Genomic DNA, 17,062 nt, shown 5'->3' with positions numbered 1-17,062 from the left:
AAATTCCCTTGATAATCAATAAAACACGCTGTAGAATGAACGTACCGTTCAAAATTATCTCCGTTGCCAGCTAAGCAGCCGCTAAGCCATCTCACTATTGACAGTCACCCGGTCGAAAGTTCTTGGCTGGTGTCTGATGGTAGTGCATGCATGCATTTTGGTGAAACTAGATTCTTGCTGTTCACTGACATTCTCCATTGGGGATTTCAAATTGGCCCTCGCAAATAAAGATCTACAAGATTCAAGTTAGATGACCAAGGAGACCATGTAACTTGGTCCCCCTCGGCAATTCATCTTTTTTTCCTGGCACAATCAATCACTTCTGTAGCATCGACAGCTTCCTAAAAACTTAGCATCCCTTTCCGGTCAAGATGTTACTTCTCTGCCAAACAGTTGCTTACTCTGTATAAATCTCAGATCCTACCACCATTCGAATACTGCTCCCATGTATGGGATGGTGCACCTAATCCCACCTTAAAATTTCTTGATGCTATTCAGAAAAGGGCTGTCCGGTTGATAAATGATACTTCTCTTACAGACTCTCTTCAGCCATTTTTCATAGAAGATTAGTTTCTGCATTGTGTCTCTTCTACAAATATTTCCATGGTTATCGTTCAGCAAAACTAGCATCCATTATATGCCTTCCATTTCTGCCAGATCTACAGTAACTCGTGCTTCGGCTGCTCAACATCATTTTACAGTCGAACTGCATACACACCGAACCTGCTACTTCCGGTCATCTTTCATTCCTCTCATCTCTCTGTGGAGCAGTCTCCCTCTTAAGGGACTATAATTTCCAAGGGATTACAATTTTCAACAGTTCAGGAAGAATATCAACAGATTACTCTATATCTGACCCCGCCCTCACACGGCATCTGTTTATTATTGGCCCTTCTGCCTTTTGTGTGTGGGGAAAAAAAAATCTTCTGATCAGTTATCTTGCTGGAAGAGACCAGATCCATCAAATCACATTGTCACCATATAGGGAAATAGTGGTCCCAAGCAATCCGCAGGTAATAATTAGAGATAAGGTATGTTCAATGAGGATGGGAGTACTCAGTGATGTCCATTAGAACAATCTCCATACCGCCACCCAGCTGGTTTCCAGCCAATTGTGCTGGCGAAAAACAGGCTGGTTTTTCATAATGTTTTGGTCCATGAGTATATCTGAAAATAGTTACAAACTATTATTATTACAAAAAATTACCCTGAAAAAAATTGTTTAATTTTTTTCAGTGTAATTTTTTGAAAAAACACCCATCATAAAAATCTGAAAAAATACCCATCATAAAAATCAATTTTTTCATCCATATATATCTACATAACTGGAATTTCAAAAGTAACTTAAATTGTTACTGCAATGACATAGAAAACGTAAATACTACATCTTATTTAGGATAAAAAAAATTAACAGCAAACGTAAGCTGGAAACCACATATTAGAAAATTATCCAACAGAGGTATGCTATATAGAGTGTTTATTTATTTATTTATGAATATTCTTAACCATTAGAATGTTAAGAAAATGATATTTCTTCTGGAAAGATTGCTATACAGTACGGTATTCCAAGCTGCAGAGGAACCTACCACACCACATTAGCGCCTCAGTCTCTACAAAATAAATTCAGACGCATTCTAACTGTCAATAAAAACAGAAACAATACAATCAGCTGTAAATACATCCTATTAAATATCATACCACTTGGACAATAATATATCTGCATGACACTACCCTTCTTAAAATCTAATAATCAGTATATAAGCATTAGTTTATCTAGACTTACTTACTTAGGCAGAAAAGTGGGCTTGAAATATGTAATCCCAAAGTGCCGAAATAAATAATACATTTACAATGTATCTATTTGGCAAAAATCTTTAATACCCTCATCATCAGTTGTTCTAATATGCACTTAAGCGCCCACGGCACAATGCCTATAAATATTCTTTGTGTGCAAACTGCATGTGTTCTCCTGGCCAGTTTGCCTAATTTCGGGATGAAAAACCCAAATTTCCAAGAGGGAAAAACCATGCCACCTCAGTATGAGACGGGCTAACTTACCTTCAGTTGAAAAGCCCGATAATGGTTCCTCGCGCTTTCATATCCTACCTCCCTTAATAATAAATGAAGTCAATATAAACAAATACAGAAAACTGATCAGAGAGTATTTCTATAACAATTTTGATAATTTGTTTCGAATAATTGTACAAACTGAGAAATTAATTAACCAATACCAAAATAGTCAATTAGTGATATGTATTTCTTCTTTACCGTATCAAAATGTATCATTATACATTTTGTAAGCCGGATGAGTTATATAATTCCGGAAAAAATTAAAAGACACTGTAATGTAATCTAATCTAAATTAATTAATTAATTAAAAAATAGTAATTATACATATATCTAACGTAAGCAGCAGTAAAGTAAGGTTTCGTGCTTACTTCTGCATTCAGCATGGAAGTGGGAAGATCGGAAAATAATTAAATAAAAGATTGTGATCACTTTCTGTTTTATTCTCATAACAGGAATAAATAGAACTTGAAAATGCCAATAGCAATATTGTGTTAGTTTTAGTTTTAGATCAAATCTTAGTTTTTTTGTCCATGTCCAAATAATGATTTTAAAAAATCCGCTAACGCCTTTTATTCTCCAAAGGGCATATTCGAGGCCGTTTTAGCCCTACCTAACTTTGGACCTTATAATAATAATAATAATTCTTTTAACGACTTTTATGCCCAGAGGAAGTACATGGGGTTCTTTTATTCCTAACTGACCTTGTGGAAGATAGAAAACAGCCAGCCTCTACCCTTAACTATCAGCGATAGCTGAATCCAAGGGTGTAATTACTTCATGGCAAGTCAAGGTGGCGGCAGACAACTGCCGACACTTTGTGGTCCTAACCATAATAGGAATATTTCTTTCTGAAATAGTACGAGTAATATGGCCTTTTTTTTTTTTTTTTTTTTTTTCGTAGAGAGGTTAAAATTCGGTGTTTCCGAGAGAAGGGAAAAATAAAACAAACAAAAAAGCTTTTCCAGCCGGAAAAATCGAACCTATAATGGTCTTTTTTCTGGGGATCTAGCGAATTTCTATATATTGCATAAGACAAGAGCTGAAAAATTCATTTTCTTTCTTTATTCTTTTTGGAGAGGTGTCTTTGTAGGTAAATTATTTTTAGACAGAGCTGCAAAGACACCCCTCCAAAAAGAATAAAGAAAGAAAATTAATTTTTCAGCTCTTGTCTTATGCAATATATAGGCATATTTCTTTTAATCATCCAAGTGCCTTCCTTCATTGCTCATTACCTTGGATAATCGTATAGATTTTTTTTTTGTAATTTTCTATTACTCTTTCAGTCTATTGAATATTTATTCATTTTTATTTTCGATAGGGGAAGTAAATCCGAACTAGAACTGGAACTACCTATGAAAGAAGCTATACAGGTATGCCAAAAAAAAATGTAATCTTATTTAATTCTGTTCTTTATATATGTGGTTAATGACATAATGAATAACCATAGCATGAAATTTAATTTTAGTTAGAATTTCATTTAAAATTAAGACCTTTTTTTAATAACAAAATAGTGTTGTTTAAATTGCGTATATGAAGCATATATGAAGACCAAATTCTATCTCCATAAAAAAAAAGTCAATGTTTGATTAAAAACAATGATAGGTATTTAATTCCTGCATTACAGACACACATCATACCTTCCATCGAAGACCTCGATCCAGACGTGCTTACCAATATGACATCTTTAGGATGTTTTAAAGATAAAGAAAAGCTCATCCAAGAACTTTTGTGTACAAGGTAAGAGAGTATACTATTAACTAAAATTATTTTCTCATGGAAATCTTTATAAAGATGAATAAAAACGGCTCTAAAATAGGAATAATGTCGATATAAAAATATTAGAGATATAAGGTCATTTTAATAAGCAATTTAGTGTTCATCAAGTTCAGAATCGGAAAAACGACTCATACTATTAATTTTGACTGCGTTTTTATTATAGGTTAACTAGCGAAGAAAAAAAATTTATAGTCTGTCTATCATTAGCATCCATTAAGTCTTACAAGTGATTGTTAAATAAATCAAATTCAGCACATGACCATCAACATTAGATATATTATGGCAAAAGCCTTTTTATTTACATGCTCAATTCGTCTTATTAAAAACTGTCGATCATAATATAATGGATAGAAATAGAAGAAAGTAAAAACAGTAAATAATAAATTAACAGACATTACTTACTTGCTCACAAGGTAACGCAAACGATCGAGAAAGGCTTTAGTGGATGTAATAAAAACAATGTCTGTGGAATGAGTTAGAAGTAAACGAGTTAATAATATATTAAATAAAATTGCTAATGGAAATAACATTAAAATAGAGAGAGCATAGATATAAAAATGTTAAAGGTAGATTAGCTGTTATGAGCAATTAAAACTAGAAATTAACCACAGTCGTGCATATCGACCTGTGGTTAATTAAAAAATAGTTTTAATTTTACTGCTGCTGCTGCTGCTCTTAAATCGTAAACTGAAATGTGGAAGTTCTAACAAGGGATCTTTCTACATTAACAAAGGCTATTTTATTGGACTGGAATAGTTCAATCTATCCCCTCCTAATGATATATTAGGAAGCTTACGACGAATTAATGCAGCCGGTTCCTCACTCGTGTGCAGCATCCCCTAAGGGAAATATTCATGACACTATAATCCATGTGTGTTTACGGGGTCGGTTTGCCTGTTCTGGGGGACAAAAAACCCGAGTTTCCGGATAAAAAATAAACCCCTGCCTCCGTATGAGACCGGCTAACTTACCTTTCGTCGAAATTTTTTTCGTCGAAAGACCAAATAAAGGTTTTCCTCACGTCACTGAGGAATCTAACCTAAAGGGCTTCGTCTATATCAACTGAGCTACAGCGGCTCTATAGCTCAATATAAATTTAATTAATAAATGTTCGATTGCGCATCTTGTGTTAATTTATTGCGCAGAGTGTATAAAATTATTTTACATCTCTTCTTTAGGGAATAAAAGGATACAGTTAAATATCCATAACAATAATATTTAATAAATTCTCGTAGAAAGATTTAATGAAGCCAAAAGAAGCTATCTTACTTTTTGATACTCACATACTGATAGTTTCTCATGATTTTTTTTTTTGTAATATGTCATAGTTGCATTTCTCAGTGAATCTTTGGAATTCTGACATATTCACTCGACGACAACTGGTTGCACGTACATAACACACACGCACGCACGCACGCGCGCACACACACACACACACACACACACACACACACACACACACACACACACACACACACACACACACACACACATACATACACACATAAAGGCTAGAAACAAGTTACCAAAAGTACTCTCGAAATGCTATAAAAACACTTGCAGAAGAAATATGCCTGGTAAGAAGAATGAAAAACATCAAAAAACGGATCAACAACAAAATATTTCTTACCAAGTATCAGAAGCAGACTCCGGCTGAAAAAACACCCCATCTCTTCAGGTTTAACCACGTTACTAACGAACATGAAAAATTAAGACATTACCTATATTCCATATTCTGGAATCCCCATCATGCATTTGTTGTCCGCACCTTCAACAGACTGTCGATCACATACTTTACGATTGTCAGCTACTGGAGTCCATCCTGAATGCCCCTAATACAACACGTCATCACTTCTGGAGACAAGTGACCAGTGTCAAAACAGAGCTTATGTAAAAGTACTACTCAGAATTAATTAATTTTGCCAATAAGATCAACTTCCGGTTGATATTTCCACTAATCTGATACTCCGCATCCCATCTTTGCTTCCCAAATTTTAAAACTTTTCACTTGGCTACATTGAACTGGCATCCCCACATTCGTCCACTCAACCTGTGTGTCCACGTCCTCTTGTAGGACTATAACAACTGTTCTACTCCTCACAGCGCTCCCAACTTTGCAGCATCTGAAAACAACTGTATATCACTATTCAAGCCCTTCCCAATGTCATTTATATACAAATCAAATGACAATGGCTCCCAAAACAGGCCCTTGGAACACACAACTAGTGATTTTCCTCTTCTGAGATATCGCTCACCCATACACAACCTGCTGAATACCTATCACACAGCCAATCACCAATCCAACACACTAATCTAACATCCAACCACATCTGTTTCGATTTAATTACCAGATTGTCGTGTGGAAATCTATCAAAGACCTTTGCAAAAATCTTTGCAAGAACTGGACAGCAAACCCATGCTGTCCAGTTCTGAATCATGGTCCTCACTAGCCTTATGGTATCTTGACCACAACTTCAGACAAACAGATTGGCCTATAATTCGAAGCCTTAGACTTATCGCCCCTTTATGAAGTGGAACATTTTACACTCTTTCCGTTCCTATAGAACTTGGGCCTATCTAAGACTCATGTTAAAGGGGTAAGTTAAAGCTGTCATTAACTCTATAGAATATTCCCTCAAAACATGTGATGATATAGCATCAAGTCAAGTCTTTTGGCCTCGTTAACATCAAGTTTACTCAATTTCTCATATACCTCCTGTTCACTCAGTAGTTCTCCCTCTTCCCAATGCTCTCAAATTCTGCATTACATAACATTCACAAGGATGCAATACCTTAATGAACTACTCATTTAACACCTCTAATAATTGCTCCTCAGTGGTTATCATTATCACCTGCCACCACCATCCTTCAATAATCATTCTTCTTTCTACTGACCATATAACGAAAAATCTTCCTAAAATTTCTTGTGGCCTAATTTGCTAACTAATGCTCATGCTGTACTTTTGTCATCTTTAACAAGTGAGTCACTTTCCTTGCTTACTCCTTGTATACTCCTCATGTAACTGATTATTGCCATTCATCTTTGCTGCTTCCACAAATATTTTTCTTCCAGATGGTATGCTTCACCTCTATAGTCATCAATTTTACACATACGTTATTTAATATCATGATCTTTAAAATACACTCAGTCACTGCCTCTGCCAGATAGTTCTTGAGTAAGGATCAACAGCACTGCTTTCCTTCCCATCCAAGTTCTCATTCCATGATATAGCTACAAGCCACCTCCTGAGTTTGTCATACCCCCCTTATATTTCTATATATAGCCCTTTCTCGTAAAAGTCCTGATATGACTGGTTACCAACTGGAGGAAGATTTGACACTTCATCTACAATAACATTCTTTGATAAGATAATCAAATCCTCGATCCTCGTGTTCCCTCTGTTACGCACTGCCTAAGATAGTTGTCCCTCAAAAATTCAAGAAATTCATTCTCTCTGGTTCCAAACGTTGTCTCTTTATTCCAGTCTATATCGTAATAATTGAAATCTCCCATAATGCTCACCCTTCTTGTAATACTACAATCTAAATATGTTCACTTTATTTTTTTGACCAATTTGCCTATACATTTCCTTCCAGCCCTCCATATTGCTAGGCCCATAGCAACATCCTAATAAGCATTTCGTCTTGTTCACCTCCACGTCACACCATTTTCTTCTTGTATCTCAAACTTAGGTGAACACAACTGGTCTGCCATAATTAACAGCTCTCTTTCTGCTCTCTCTCCTCACGAAAAACTTCTTATACCTCCATCTCTGTTCCTATCAGAATGTTATCCATATCTCACGTATTCCGCCCATTTTGGGGCGAATGATTCTGTTAACGCTACACTTTCGTTTTCCTTATTTCGAATACTTCTAGCATTTGTAAACATACACACAAGCTGTTTTCTAGTTCTATAATCAAGGGCACTATCCTCACTTACTTCTCGGATATGACTTCTCCATACCTCTGGCCATTATTGCATTACACCTCCAAGGAGTCCAAGGACTCAACACAGGAGGTTACTCTACTTTACTGCACTACACACATCCCTGCTTCATGCCTATTACTTAGTCATCCAACGATATACACTCACTGTCTTCACTACTTAATTCTCCAACAACGTCAACGACACTACTACCATCAGCACATAGCGCCAATTACTGCCCACCACCAATAAAAATAGTACTTTTTGTCTGTAAACTGCATGTGTTTTATGGCCGATTTGCCATGATAACACACGCAATTTGTCTGTGTGCGGAATGAAAATACCCAAATTTCCGGGAGAAAAAGCCCTGCTACCTCTAATGGGATCGGGTAACTTATCTGCAATTGAAAAATACTATATAAAGATTCCTCTCGTCACGACGAGAATAAACTCAGGTCTTTTCCAATCGAAAGGCACAATGTCCCGTTCTTCCAGTTTTGACTTTGACTATTTCAGCCGCATTCTAAGAGGACTGTAGAAAGAGAAAGACATTATAAAGATGATTATTTAAAACATCACTTTATGAAATATACAAAATCCAAAAAGGAAAATGGTAATTAGTAATGGCATGTATTGTTTCGTGAAACTTTGTTTCAGTTTAGGATATAAGTTCTTGGCATCGACCATAGATGGCAACACTATCGGCAAGTTTTTTTTCTAAGTTGGTTCATCTGTCATAAGTATCCATGTGAAATTGCAAGTCATTCTATCAAGTAGTTTGTTTTATACAGTTGTCTGAAGTTGTCTGTATCCCTTGGAATGGATGAAATTGAGTATCGTGCGGTTATAAAATTCTTTGTAAAAGAAGGTTTAACGCTAGAAGAAATTCATTCGAAGTTCATAAAAGTTTATGGGAGCTCTTCTCCTTCCTTTTCGACTATTAAGAACACTTTTTGTACGTCCTTCAATCCACGTGAAGGACGTCCAAAAAGTGTAACAACACCAGAAATCATTGATCAAGTGTACGATATGTTATTGCATGACCAGCGAATCAAAGTGCGCGAAACTGCTGAGACTATAGGCATTTCAAAAGAACGTGTAGGATATATTTTGCATGAAGAATTGCAAATGAAAAAGCTTTGTGTAAGATGAGTGCCGCGCTTGCTCACAGCAGATCAAAAACGCACTCGCATGAAAATCTCTGAAGAGGGTTTGGAGCGTTTTAACAAGAATAAAACTGATTTTGTGCGTCGATTTATTACTATGGATGAGACTTGGATTCACCGTTACACACCAGAATCCAAACAGCAGTCAAAACAGTGGAGAGAAACCGGTTGTGCAACGCCAAAGAAGACAAAGTCGGTTCCATCAGAGGGAAAGGTCATGGCATCGGTGTTTTGGGATGCTAAAGGCATTTTGTTTATTAATTATACCGGAGAACATCATTCCGATCTTTTAACCAGACTAGACGAATAAATCGTGAGAAAAGACCCGGTTTGCAAAGAAAAAAATCATCTTTCATCAGGACAATGCACCTGCCCACAAAGGTGTTTTGGCAATGGGAAAATTAAGGGATCTGCACTATGAATTGTTGGAACATCCACCCTGTTCCCCAGATTAGGCTCCCTCTGATTTCTATCTCTTCCCAAAACTAAACTTTTTCTTCGAATCAAGAGATGATTATAGTAGAAGGCTATTTTGCAGATCTTACTGAGAAAGAGACATTCTGGAGAGAACTTGACCAAGTAGTAATGGGAATCCCTGATGGTGAGAGAGTGATCGTCGGAGCAGATCTGAACGGGCATGTAGGAAGGCGAAGAAGTGGTGAAGAAAGGGTACATGTAGGTTGGAGTAGTGGTGAAAGAAATGAAGAAGGTAAAAAAATCATAGAATATGCTGTGGCCTTCGATCTGGCTATAGCTAACACGTGGTTCAAGAAGAGAGTTGGGCATCTGATAACCTATAAGAGCGGGGATAGAATGAGTCAGATTAACTATATTATGTGCCGTAGGAAACATCTGAAGGAGGTGAAAAACTGTAACGTGATTAATGGAGAAAGTGTAGCAGCACAGCACAGGTTGGTTGTGGTAGACTGTGATATAAAAGGGGAAAAGAAGAATAGACGGAAGTGGTGGGTACAGAGGAGAATAAAGTGGTGAAAATTGGAAGAGGAAGGACCAAGGAATAAGTTTAAAGAAGAGGTATTGAAAGAAATGAAGTTACCAGAGGATGTGGAAGAATGGTAGGACGTTAATAGTCGGAATATTATAAAAATTGGAGAAGAGGTGCTTGGTATAACATCAGGAAAGGGACCACCTGAGGATAAGGAGGCATGGTGGTGGAATGAGGAGGTGCAGTTGGAGATCAAGGAAAAGAAAGAGGCAAAGAAAAAATGGGACATGACTGGAACTAGAGCCGACAAGGAGGCATATAGATTAGCAAAGAAAAATGCAAAGAGAGCTGTGGCAAGGGCGAAAGCGAGGGCAGTTGATGAGGTTTATGAAAAACTGGAGAGAAACGGTGGCGAAGCTCAGTTGTTGAGAATAGCGAAAGCCAGAGATAAGGCCTCGAAAGACATAACATCAGTGAAGCAGATAAAGGATGCCTCAGGAGTAGTATTACAAGACAAGGACAAAATCAGAGGAAGATGGAAAGAATATTTCCGAAAACTACTAAATGAGGAGAATCCAAGAGAGAGGTGCGAGGATGGAGAGGTAAATGAGAGACCGGTGCAAGACATAAGTAGAGAGGAAGTGGTTTGGGTACTGAGAAAAATGAAGAATGGAAAGGCTGGGAGCAGACCAGATACCTGCGGAAGTATGGAAAAGTTTGGGCAGTGAGGGCGTGGATATGTGATGGGATCTGATGTGTAAAATAGCCCAACAGGAAAATATACCAGAGTAATGGAGGAAAAGTATTCTCGTCCCAATCTACAAAGGAAGAGGAGATGTTCAAGACTGTGGCAACTATAGAGGAATCAAGCTGATGTCACACACATTAAAAATATGGGAAAGAGTAATTGAAGCAAGGTTACGGCAGGAAACGAAAATTGGTGAGGAGCAGTTTGGATTTATGCCAGGAAGAGGGACAACGGATGCAATATTTGCGCTAAGGCGATTGATGGAGAAATATAGAGAGATGCAAGTGGATCTGCACATGGTGTTTATAGATCTGGAAAAGGCATACGACAGAGTGGCCAGGCAGGAGGTATGGAAGTGTATGAGGAACAAGGGGGTGTCGGAGAAGTACGTGAGGTTGGTGAAGGAGATGTATGAGGGAACAGAAACTCAGGTCAGGTCTAGTGTCGGCATGACAGAAGGGTTCCCTATTGTCGTAGGGCTACACCAAGGATCAGCTCTGAGCCCCTACCTCTTTGACCTGGTCATGGATGTACTAGTGGAGGATGTCAAGAAGGAGGCACCATGGAGCATGCTGTTTGCCGATGACATTGTTCTATGCGAATCATCCCGAGAAAAGCTTGAAAATACCCTGGAAGAGTGGAGAAAGGCATTGGAGGAGAGCGGCATGAGAATTAACCGGGTGAAGACTGAATATATGTCAATGGGGAGTGACGAGGATATCGTCATACGACTCCAGGGTGAAAGGCTAATTTCAGGGAAGAAATTCAAGTACCTTGGGTCGGTTGTCGAGAGGAATGGTGACCTGGATGAGGAAATACAGCACCGAATGACATGCTGTTGGGTGAATTGGAGGAAGATGAGCGGGGTCCTGTGCGACAAGAGAGTGAGTTGTAAGAGGAAAGGAAAGCTCTATAAGATGGTGATGAGGCCGGCGATGCTCCATGGTGCGGAGACGTGGCCTATAACCAAGGAACAGGAGAGTAAGATGGAGGTAGCGGAGATGCGGATGTTGAGATGGATGAGTGGTGTGACAAAGAAGGACAGAATAAGGAATGACTACATCAGAGGGACGGTTAAGGTGGGACCAATTGGCAAGAAGATACAAGAAAGTAGGCTGAGGTGGTTTGGACATGTTGAGAGGAAGGGTGAGGAGTATGTTGGTAAACGAGTGGAGTATATGGAGTTGGGGGGAAGGAGGAAAAGAGGCAGGCCCAAGCTCAGGTGGAGGGATAAGATGACAGAGGATCTTAGGGCGAAAGGATGGAGTCCGAAGGATGTCCTGGACCGGAGAACTTGGAAGAGGAAGGTTAAAGATTGGTGCGCCAACCCCGTTTAACATGGGATAAGGCAGAGTGAAAGAAGAAGAAGAAGAAGAAGAAGACTGAGAACCACTACAGGGACGGATAATGGCGCTGGAATAAATGTATTAGTCTTTTCAGGCCACCCTCGCGTGTGTATATATATATATATATATATTGCAGATATTTTCTGACCTATCGTTGCAGATGATTTGGAAGGAACGTCATCCAAAACGTTAAAACTGCTTTTGTTTGTACTCTTAATGACAATGACTAATCTTACGTAATACTTTCGAAAAAAAATGTTTCTCTTAGATAAACTATCTGTATGTCTTCGTAAAAAAGTATTTTATATAAGACAATATACGAACTGAAAACCACTTGTATTATTTTTAGTCATAACATGGAAAAGGTCGTGTACTTTCTCTTGTTGGACAGGAAACGTCGGAAGCCCTCATACGAAGACGAAACAGAAATCATCATCAGGAACAGATCTGAATCAGGTAAGCATCGCGTACTAAATTCCATATATAAAAGATAGTAAAAAATAAACCGAACATATTTAGATCGTAGTATTACAAGACGAACTGAAACTGGTGAAGTATGTATATCATAAAATAATGTAAGTGCATGTAATATACACAGCGTAATGTCTAATTGTATATAAAACATATAAAAGGATACGCATCTACTGACATGTCCAAGTTTTTTACATCTTTTTACCCACGTCATTTACATAGGATATGCGTAATAAAATGACCTCTAAAATCTAAACATAATATGCAGTTTTAAGCATTCAATAGGTACCATGTGTATACATTAGAGTTAATTCAAGAAAAAAAGAGTGCTAAAGATTAGGAGAGAGATCGCTGTTCAAATGGAAGAACGGTATATAGAGCACAATTCAATGAAGTTAAAGAGGTGTGACGACTTCAATAAATAATATGGTGAATATAGAACTAAAGAAGTATATAAGACAAGAAATAGAGTCCAAAGCAGACAACCATAAAAAATGAAAATGGTGAAATCTTAATGAACAGAGAATAAATAGGAGAGAAAGAGAGGGAAGGGGATGGACAAGATACTGATATTATGCAAAGGGAGTAGTTGAGGTCCAAAATAAATTAACTGATGATTTGAGGAAAATATCACCCCAAATACAGAGGGAGAAACACATATACTGAGGGATGAGGTTGTGAAGGCAGTAAATCATCTGAAATACCACAAAAAGCCTTGGGAATGATGAAATCACTGGATAGATGCCGAAACATGGTAGCGAGTGATAATAGTCGAACCGAACCCGGTGTGTAATATGGCATGGGAAGAAGATAAAGTGGATAAGATAAATCTTAATACCCATTCATTAAAAAAAAGGAAAGAAAATGGACTGCAAAAATTACAGGATAATAGCTCTACCGAGTCATGGGTGAGATAAGTACTTATGATGATATTAACGGAAAGAATAAGGAAACTAATGGAAGAAAATCTGGAAGATTAGCAAGCAGGATTTAGAGAAGAAAGAAGTACTGTGCACCAAATATTAATGTTAAGATTTGTGGAGAAAGCTCTAGGAAAAAAAATGTTTGTACCAGTTTTATTGACTTTCAGAAAGCATTTTATTCAGCATTGATCAGAGAGTGGCAGGAACTATACTCGAATATTATGGAGTGGACAAGAAAGTGATATGTCTCTTGCAAAACATCAATGACAATGCAGAGGCTGCTGTGAGAAACGGTGCAGAAATAGGAAGATGGTTCCGGACAACAAGATGCAAGAGACAAGGAGACCCAATATCCCCAAGCATCTTTATCATGCTTTTGGAAAGAATGCATTTCATAACATATAATATAAGAGGAATTTAAATTCAAGGTACGAAAATAAACTATTTATGATTTTCGGATATTACAGTCGTTATTGAAGAAGATGAAAAGGAACTAGAAAGAACAGTGCTGAAGTTAAATGAAGAAGGGAAGAAATATATGCTGATAATGAACATCGGTAAAACAAAAAAAAATGATATTCTGAAAGAAGTGGGTGAAAATAAAGGTCAAAGGACAAGAAATGGATGAGATTAGGAACTTTACATACCAAGAGAGCAACATGACGCGTGATTTAGACTAAAAAATATATAAGATCTCGGATAGCAAAAGCTAAAGTAAACCTACAGGCGATGGACAAGATGTGCAAAAGTAAATATTTTCCATAAAGGGAAACATGCATATTCACAAGCGCTCTCTATGGATGTGAGACATGAGTAATGGTCAAAAACTGTGAGACGAATATTGGCTATCTAAAGAACATCTAATAGAAAGATTCTAATTTGATTTGATAGGTTCAAAAAGGTAACGAATGAAGAACTATATCGCAAAGTAAACTGCAAAGAGAATCTGATGCAGAAAATAATTCAAATAAAACTAAAGTTTTTTGGACATATCTGCAGAATGGGTAACAGTAGAAAGAACAAAACCTTGATGCTTGGTACAATGGACGGTATAAATAGAAGAGTACGGTCAAAGCGAGAATGGTGTGGAAACAGTTTGCCAGACTTCAGTCGCCTGTAAATTGACGGAGAGAAATGGCAAAGATTGGTGAAACAAGCATCAGACACCAACGGGAATGGCATCCATGGGCAATAATGATGATGATGATGATGATGTGTGTATATTCCTACGTTTTCTATAAGTTTTCTCAATATATTAAAAATAAACTTTAAACTTCAAATCACGAGGAGTCCCGACTTCTAATATATGCTTTAAAATTATTTGATGAATCACTTAGCCTGATTATACTGTTCAATAAATCTTGATTCCCTCGAGATTTTGGAAAATAAAAAAAACATATATATAATAGGATTATAACAGAACAACAAAAATAATAAATTAACAAATATCTAAAGTAAAAAAATGTGTAGCTCAGTGGAAGTGTTTGCACTCCTCAGCACTAGAGCGTCCGAAGAAAGAGCGTCATGAGCTGCATTCTAGTCGCCGCCTAGAGGGATTTTTTCAAAGCCGTTTTTCGATCTGTTCCCGAGTTAGTCGATCTCTGGCACGGGCAAACTAGAATTTTTTTTCATGGAAACTCGGGTTTTTAGTCCCGTAAATTCAATAAAATCGACCGCAGAACCCATACTATTTCAGACATTAAAAATATTGTGCTAGCGTTAGGGACCACGAAATGGCAGCACTTGTTAGTCGTCTCTTCATTGCATGCTGCCTAAATTAGTGATAGCCTTGGGCCTGCTATGTCTGATTGGGTATCAGTGGCGACTGAACTGCCCACTTACTTTCCAAAAGTTAGATAGGACTAAATTATATTGTGATATCTGATATTACACTGAATGAAGTGACTAATGAATTTAAATGCAAAGAAATGTATTAGAAAAAAATGTCATGATTATTTTAGAAGCCACGCTGCAGAATAAAATGTTTAATAACTAGAGAGAAAAGTGATAGTCTTGGGCCAGCTATCTTTGATAGTTAAGTGTGGAGCTGGGTGCCTCCCCCCCCCTCCCTAGTGTTTAAAAGTTGGCTAGGGCTAAACGGCCTCGCCTGCTTACTTTGTGTAATAAAATACGTTGCAGAATTTAATTTTAATTTCATCAAAATATAGAATCCTTTTCATATTAAAATATTGAACTATACGATTAAGGCAGTTTGTTTATACAGAATTAAATTATGTACACAATTTAAATACACAATTTAGATAAAAGAATGGTTATAGGCATACAGCTAACAACCACCTTATCATGGAGTTATGATTATGAAATCCAAAAGATACTTGGAAGGGTGGTGGGCGTTACAGCGTTAAGTGCCTGTTACAGCCACTGATTATTATTATTATTATTGTTCTGCACAGGCAACTCCATGGAGCCCTACGAGCAATCGTAGGAGATCCAAACTATCAGCACAATACCTATCGTTCCTTTCCTTGAAACCATTAACAGACGAAACACCTACAACTGACCCAGCAACCCATTTCGTTCATTCGATACTCTCCAAGTGAAAAATGTAGGCCTCACATCCTTAGTAACCACACTCTTACCCAACTTCCAGGGTAAGAGTGTGGTTAGTTTCTTCTCCTTCTAACCAAATGCTGAAACATTTCCCCTACATCAATCCTATAAAACCCTTTAAGTAACTTAAACGTTTCTATCATATCTTCCTCTTTCACCTACAACCAACTTTTGAAATCCACAACCCTTCAATCTATCCTCATAGAGAACATTACACAGACCACTCACCATCTTGATCAGTCACCTCTGGATCCTCTCCACCACTTCCTCATCCCCAAGAAACCCAGGGTGACCAGACCTGAACACAATAATCCAAATGTGATCGTATTAATGATTTATAAAGGGGAATAACTCCTTTATCTCTGCTTGTTAGTGTGTTCTTCAATAACTAAGTAATGCTTTGAGCTATCCTGATTACTTTAGCAATATGCCTTCTAAACTTCAACTGTCCCCAAAATCCCAGGCTTCATCAATTTCGTAGAGTACATGACCCTCAATGTGGTACACAGATTGTAATTTTTGTATCTCAAAATGCATAACTTTACACTTTTTCACATTAAACTGACATCCATTATTAAAATCATCCTGTAAGCTCTCTACATCACTCTGATTAACAATTTCCAGCTCAGTGGATGTGGCGTTTGCACACCACGGCGCTTGACCGCACGAAGGAAGACTTGGTTTCGAGTCTAGTCGGCAACTAGAGGAAATTTTTCTAAGCCTTTTTTCGACCGGTTCCCGAGTTAGTCGATCTCTGGCACGGGTTAGCGGGTTTTTCCTCCCGGAAACGCGGGTTTTTCGTCCCGTAAACTCAAGAAAATCGACCGTAGACCCCACATTATTTCAGACATTAAATATATTGTGTTAGGGTTAGGGACCACGAGATGGCGGCACATTCGAGCCGTCTCTCTTCACTGTGTACCGCTTAATTAGTGATAGCCTTGGGCCATCTATCTCTGATTGGTACCAGTGGAGATTGAACTGCCCACTCAGTCTCCAAAAGTTAGATAGGGCTAAATGGCCTCGCCTACTCCCCGTATACAGGAATAAAAAGGCGTTAGCTGATTTTTTTTTTTTTAACTTTTTATCGTCCGAAAACAACTGAATATCTCCCTTC

The 17,062-nt window shown here is 37.7% G+C and overlaps 1 protein-coding gene across 1 annotated transcript in view; it reads left to right on the top strand.

Annotated features, from left to right (window-relative positions):
* LOC150092851 (serine/threonine-protein kinase BRSK2-like) overlaps positions 1-17,062 on the top strand; it is a 174,800-nt gene that overhangs the window by 127,108 nt on the left and 30,630 nt on the right. The window contains exons 10-12 of the mRNA XM_090414299.1: positions 3,389-3,440; positions 3,695-3,807; positions 12,330-12,436. Coding sequence (XP_090270425.1) covers positions 3,389-3,440; positions 3,695-3,807; positions 12,330-12,436 — 272 coding nt within the window. The remainder of the gene's footprint in view (positions 1-3,388; positions 3,441-3,694; positions 3,808-12,329; positions 12,437-17,062) is intronic.

The sequence above is a fragment of the Typopeltis vanoorti genome, chromosome 25 (genome assembly GCF_054136105.1).
Source record: "Typopeltis vanoorti isolate ZY-2024b chromosome 25, IOZ_Tvanoo_1.0, whole genome shotgun sequence".
Classification (NCBI taxonomy): domain Eukaryota; kingdom Metazoa; phylum Arthropoda; class Arachnida; order Uropygi; family Thelyphonidae; genus Typopeltis; species Typopeltis vanoorti.
Note: the sequence above shows the minus strand (reverse complement) of the source record. Positions and strands in the feature narration are given on the sequence as shown.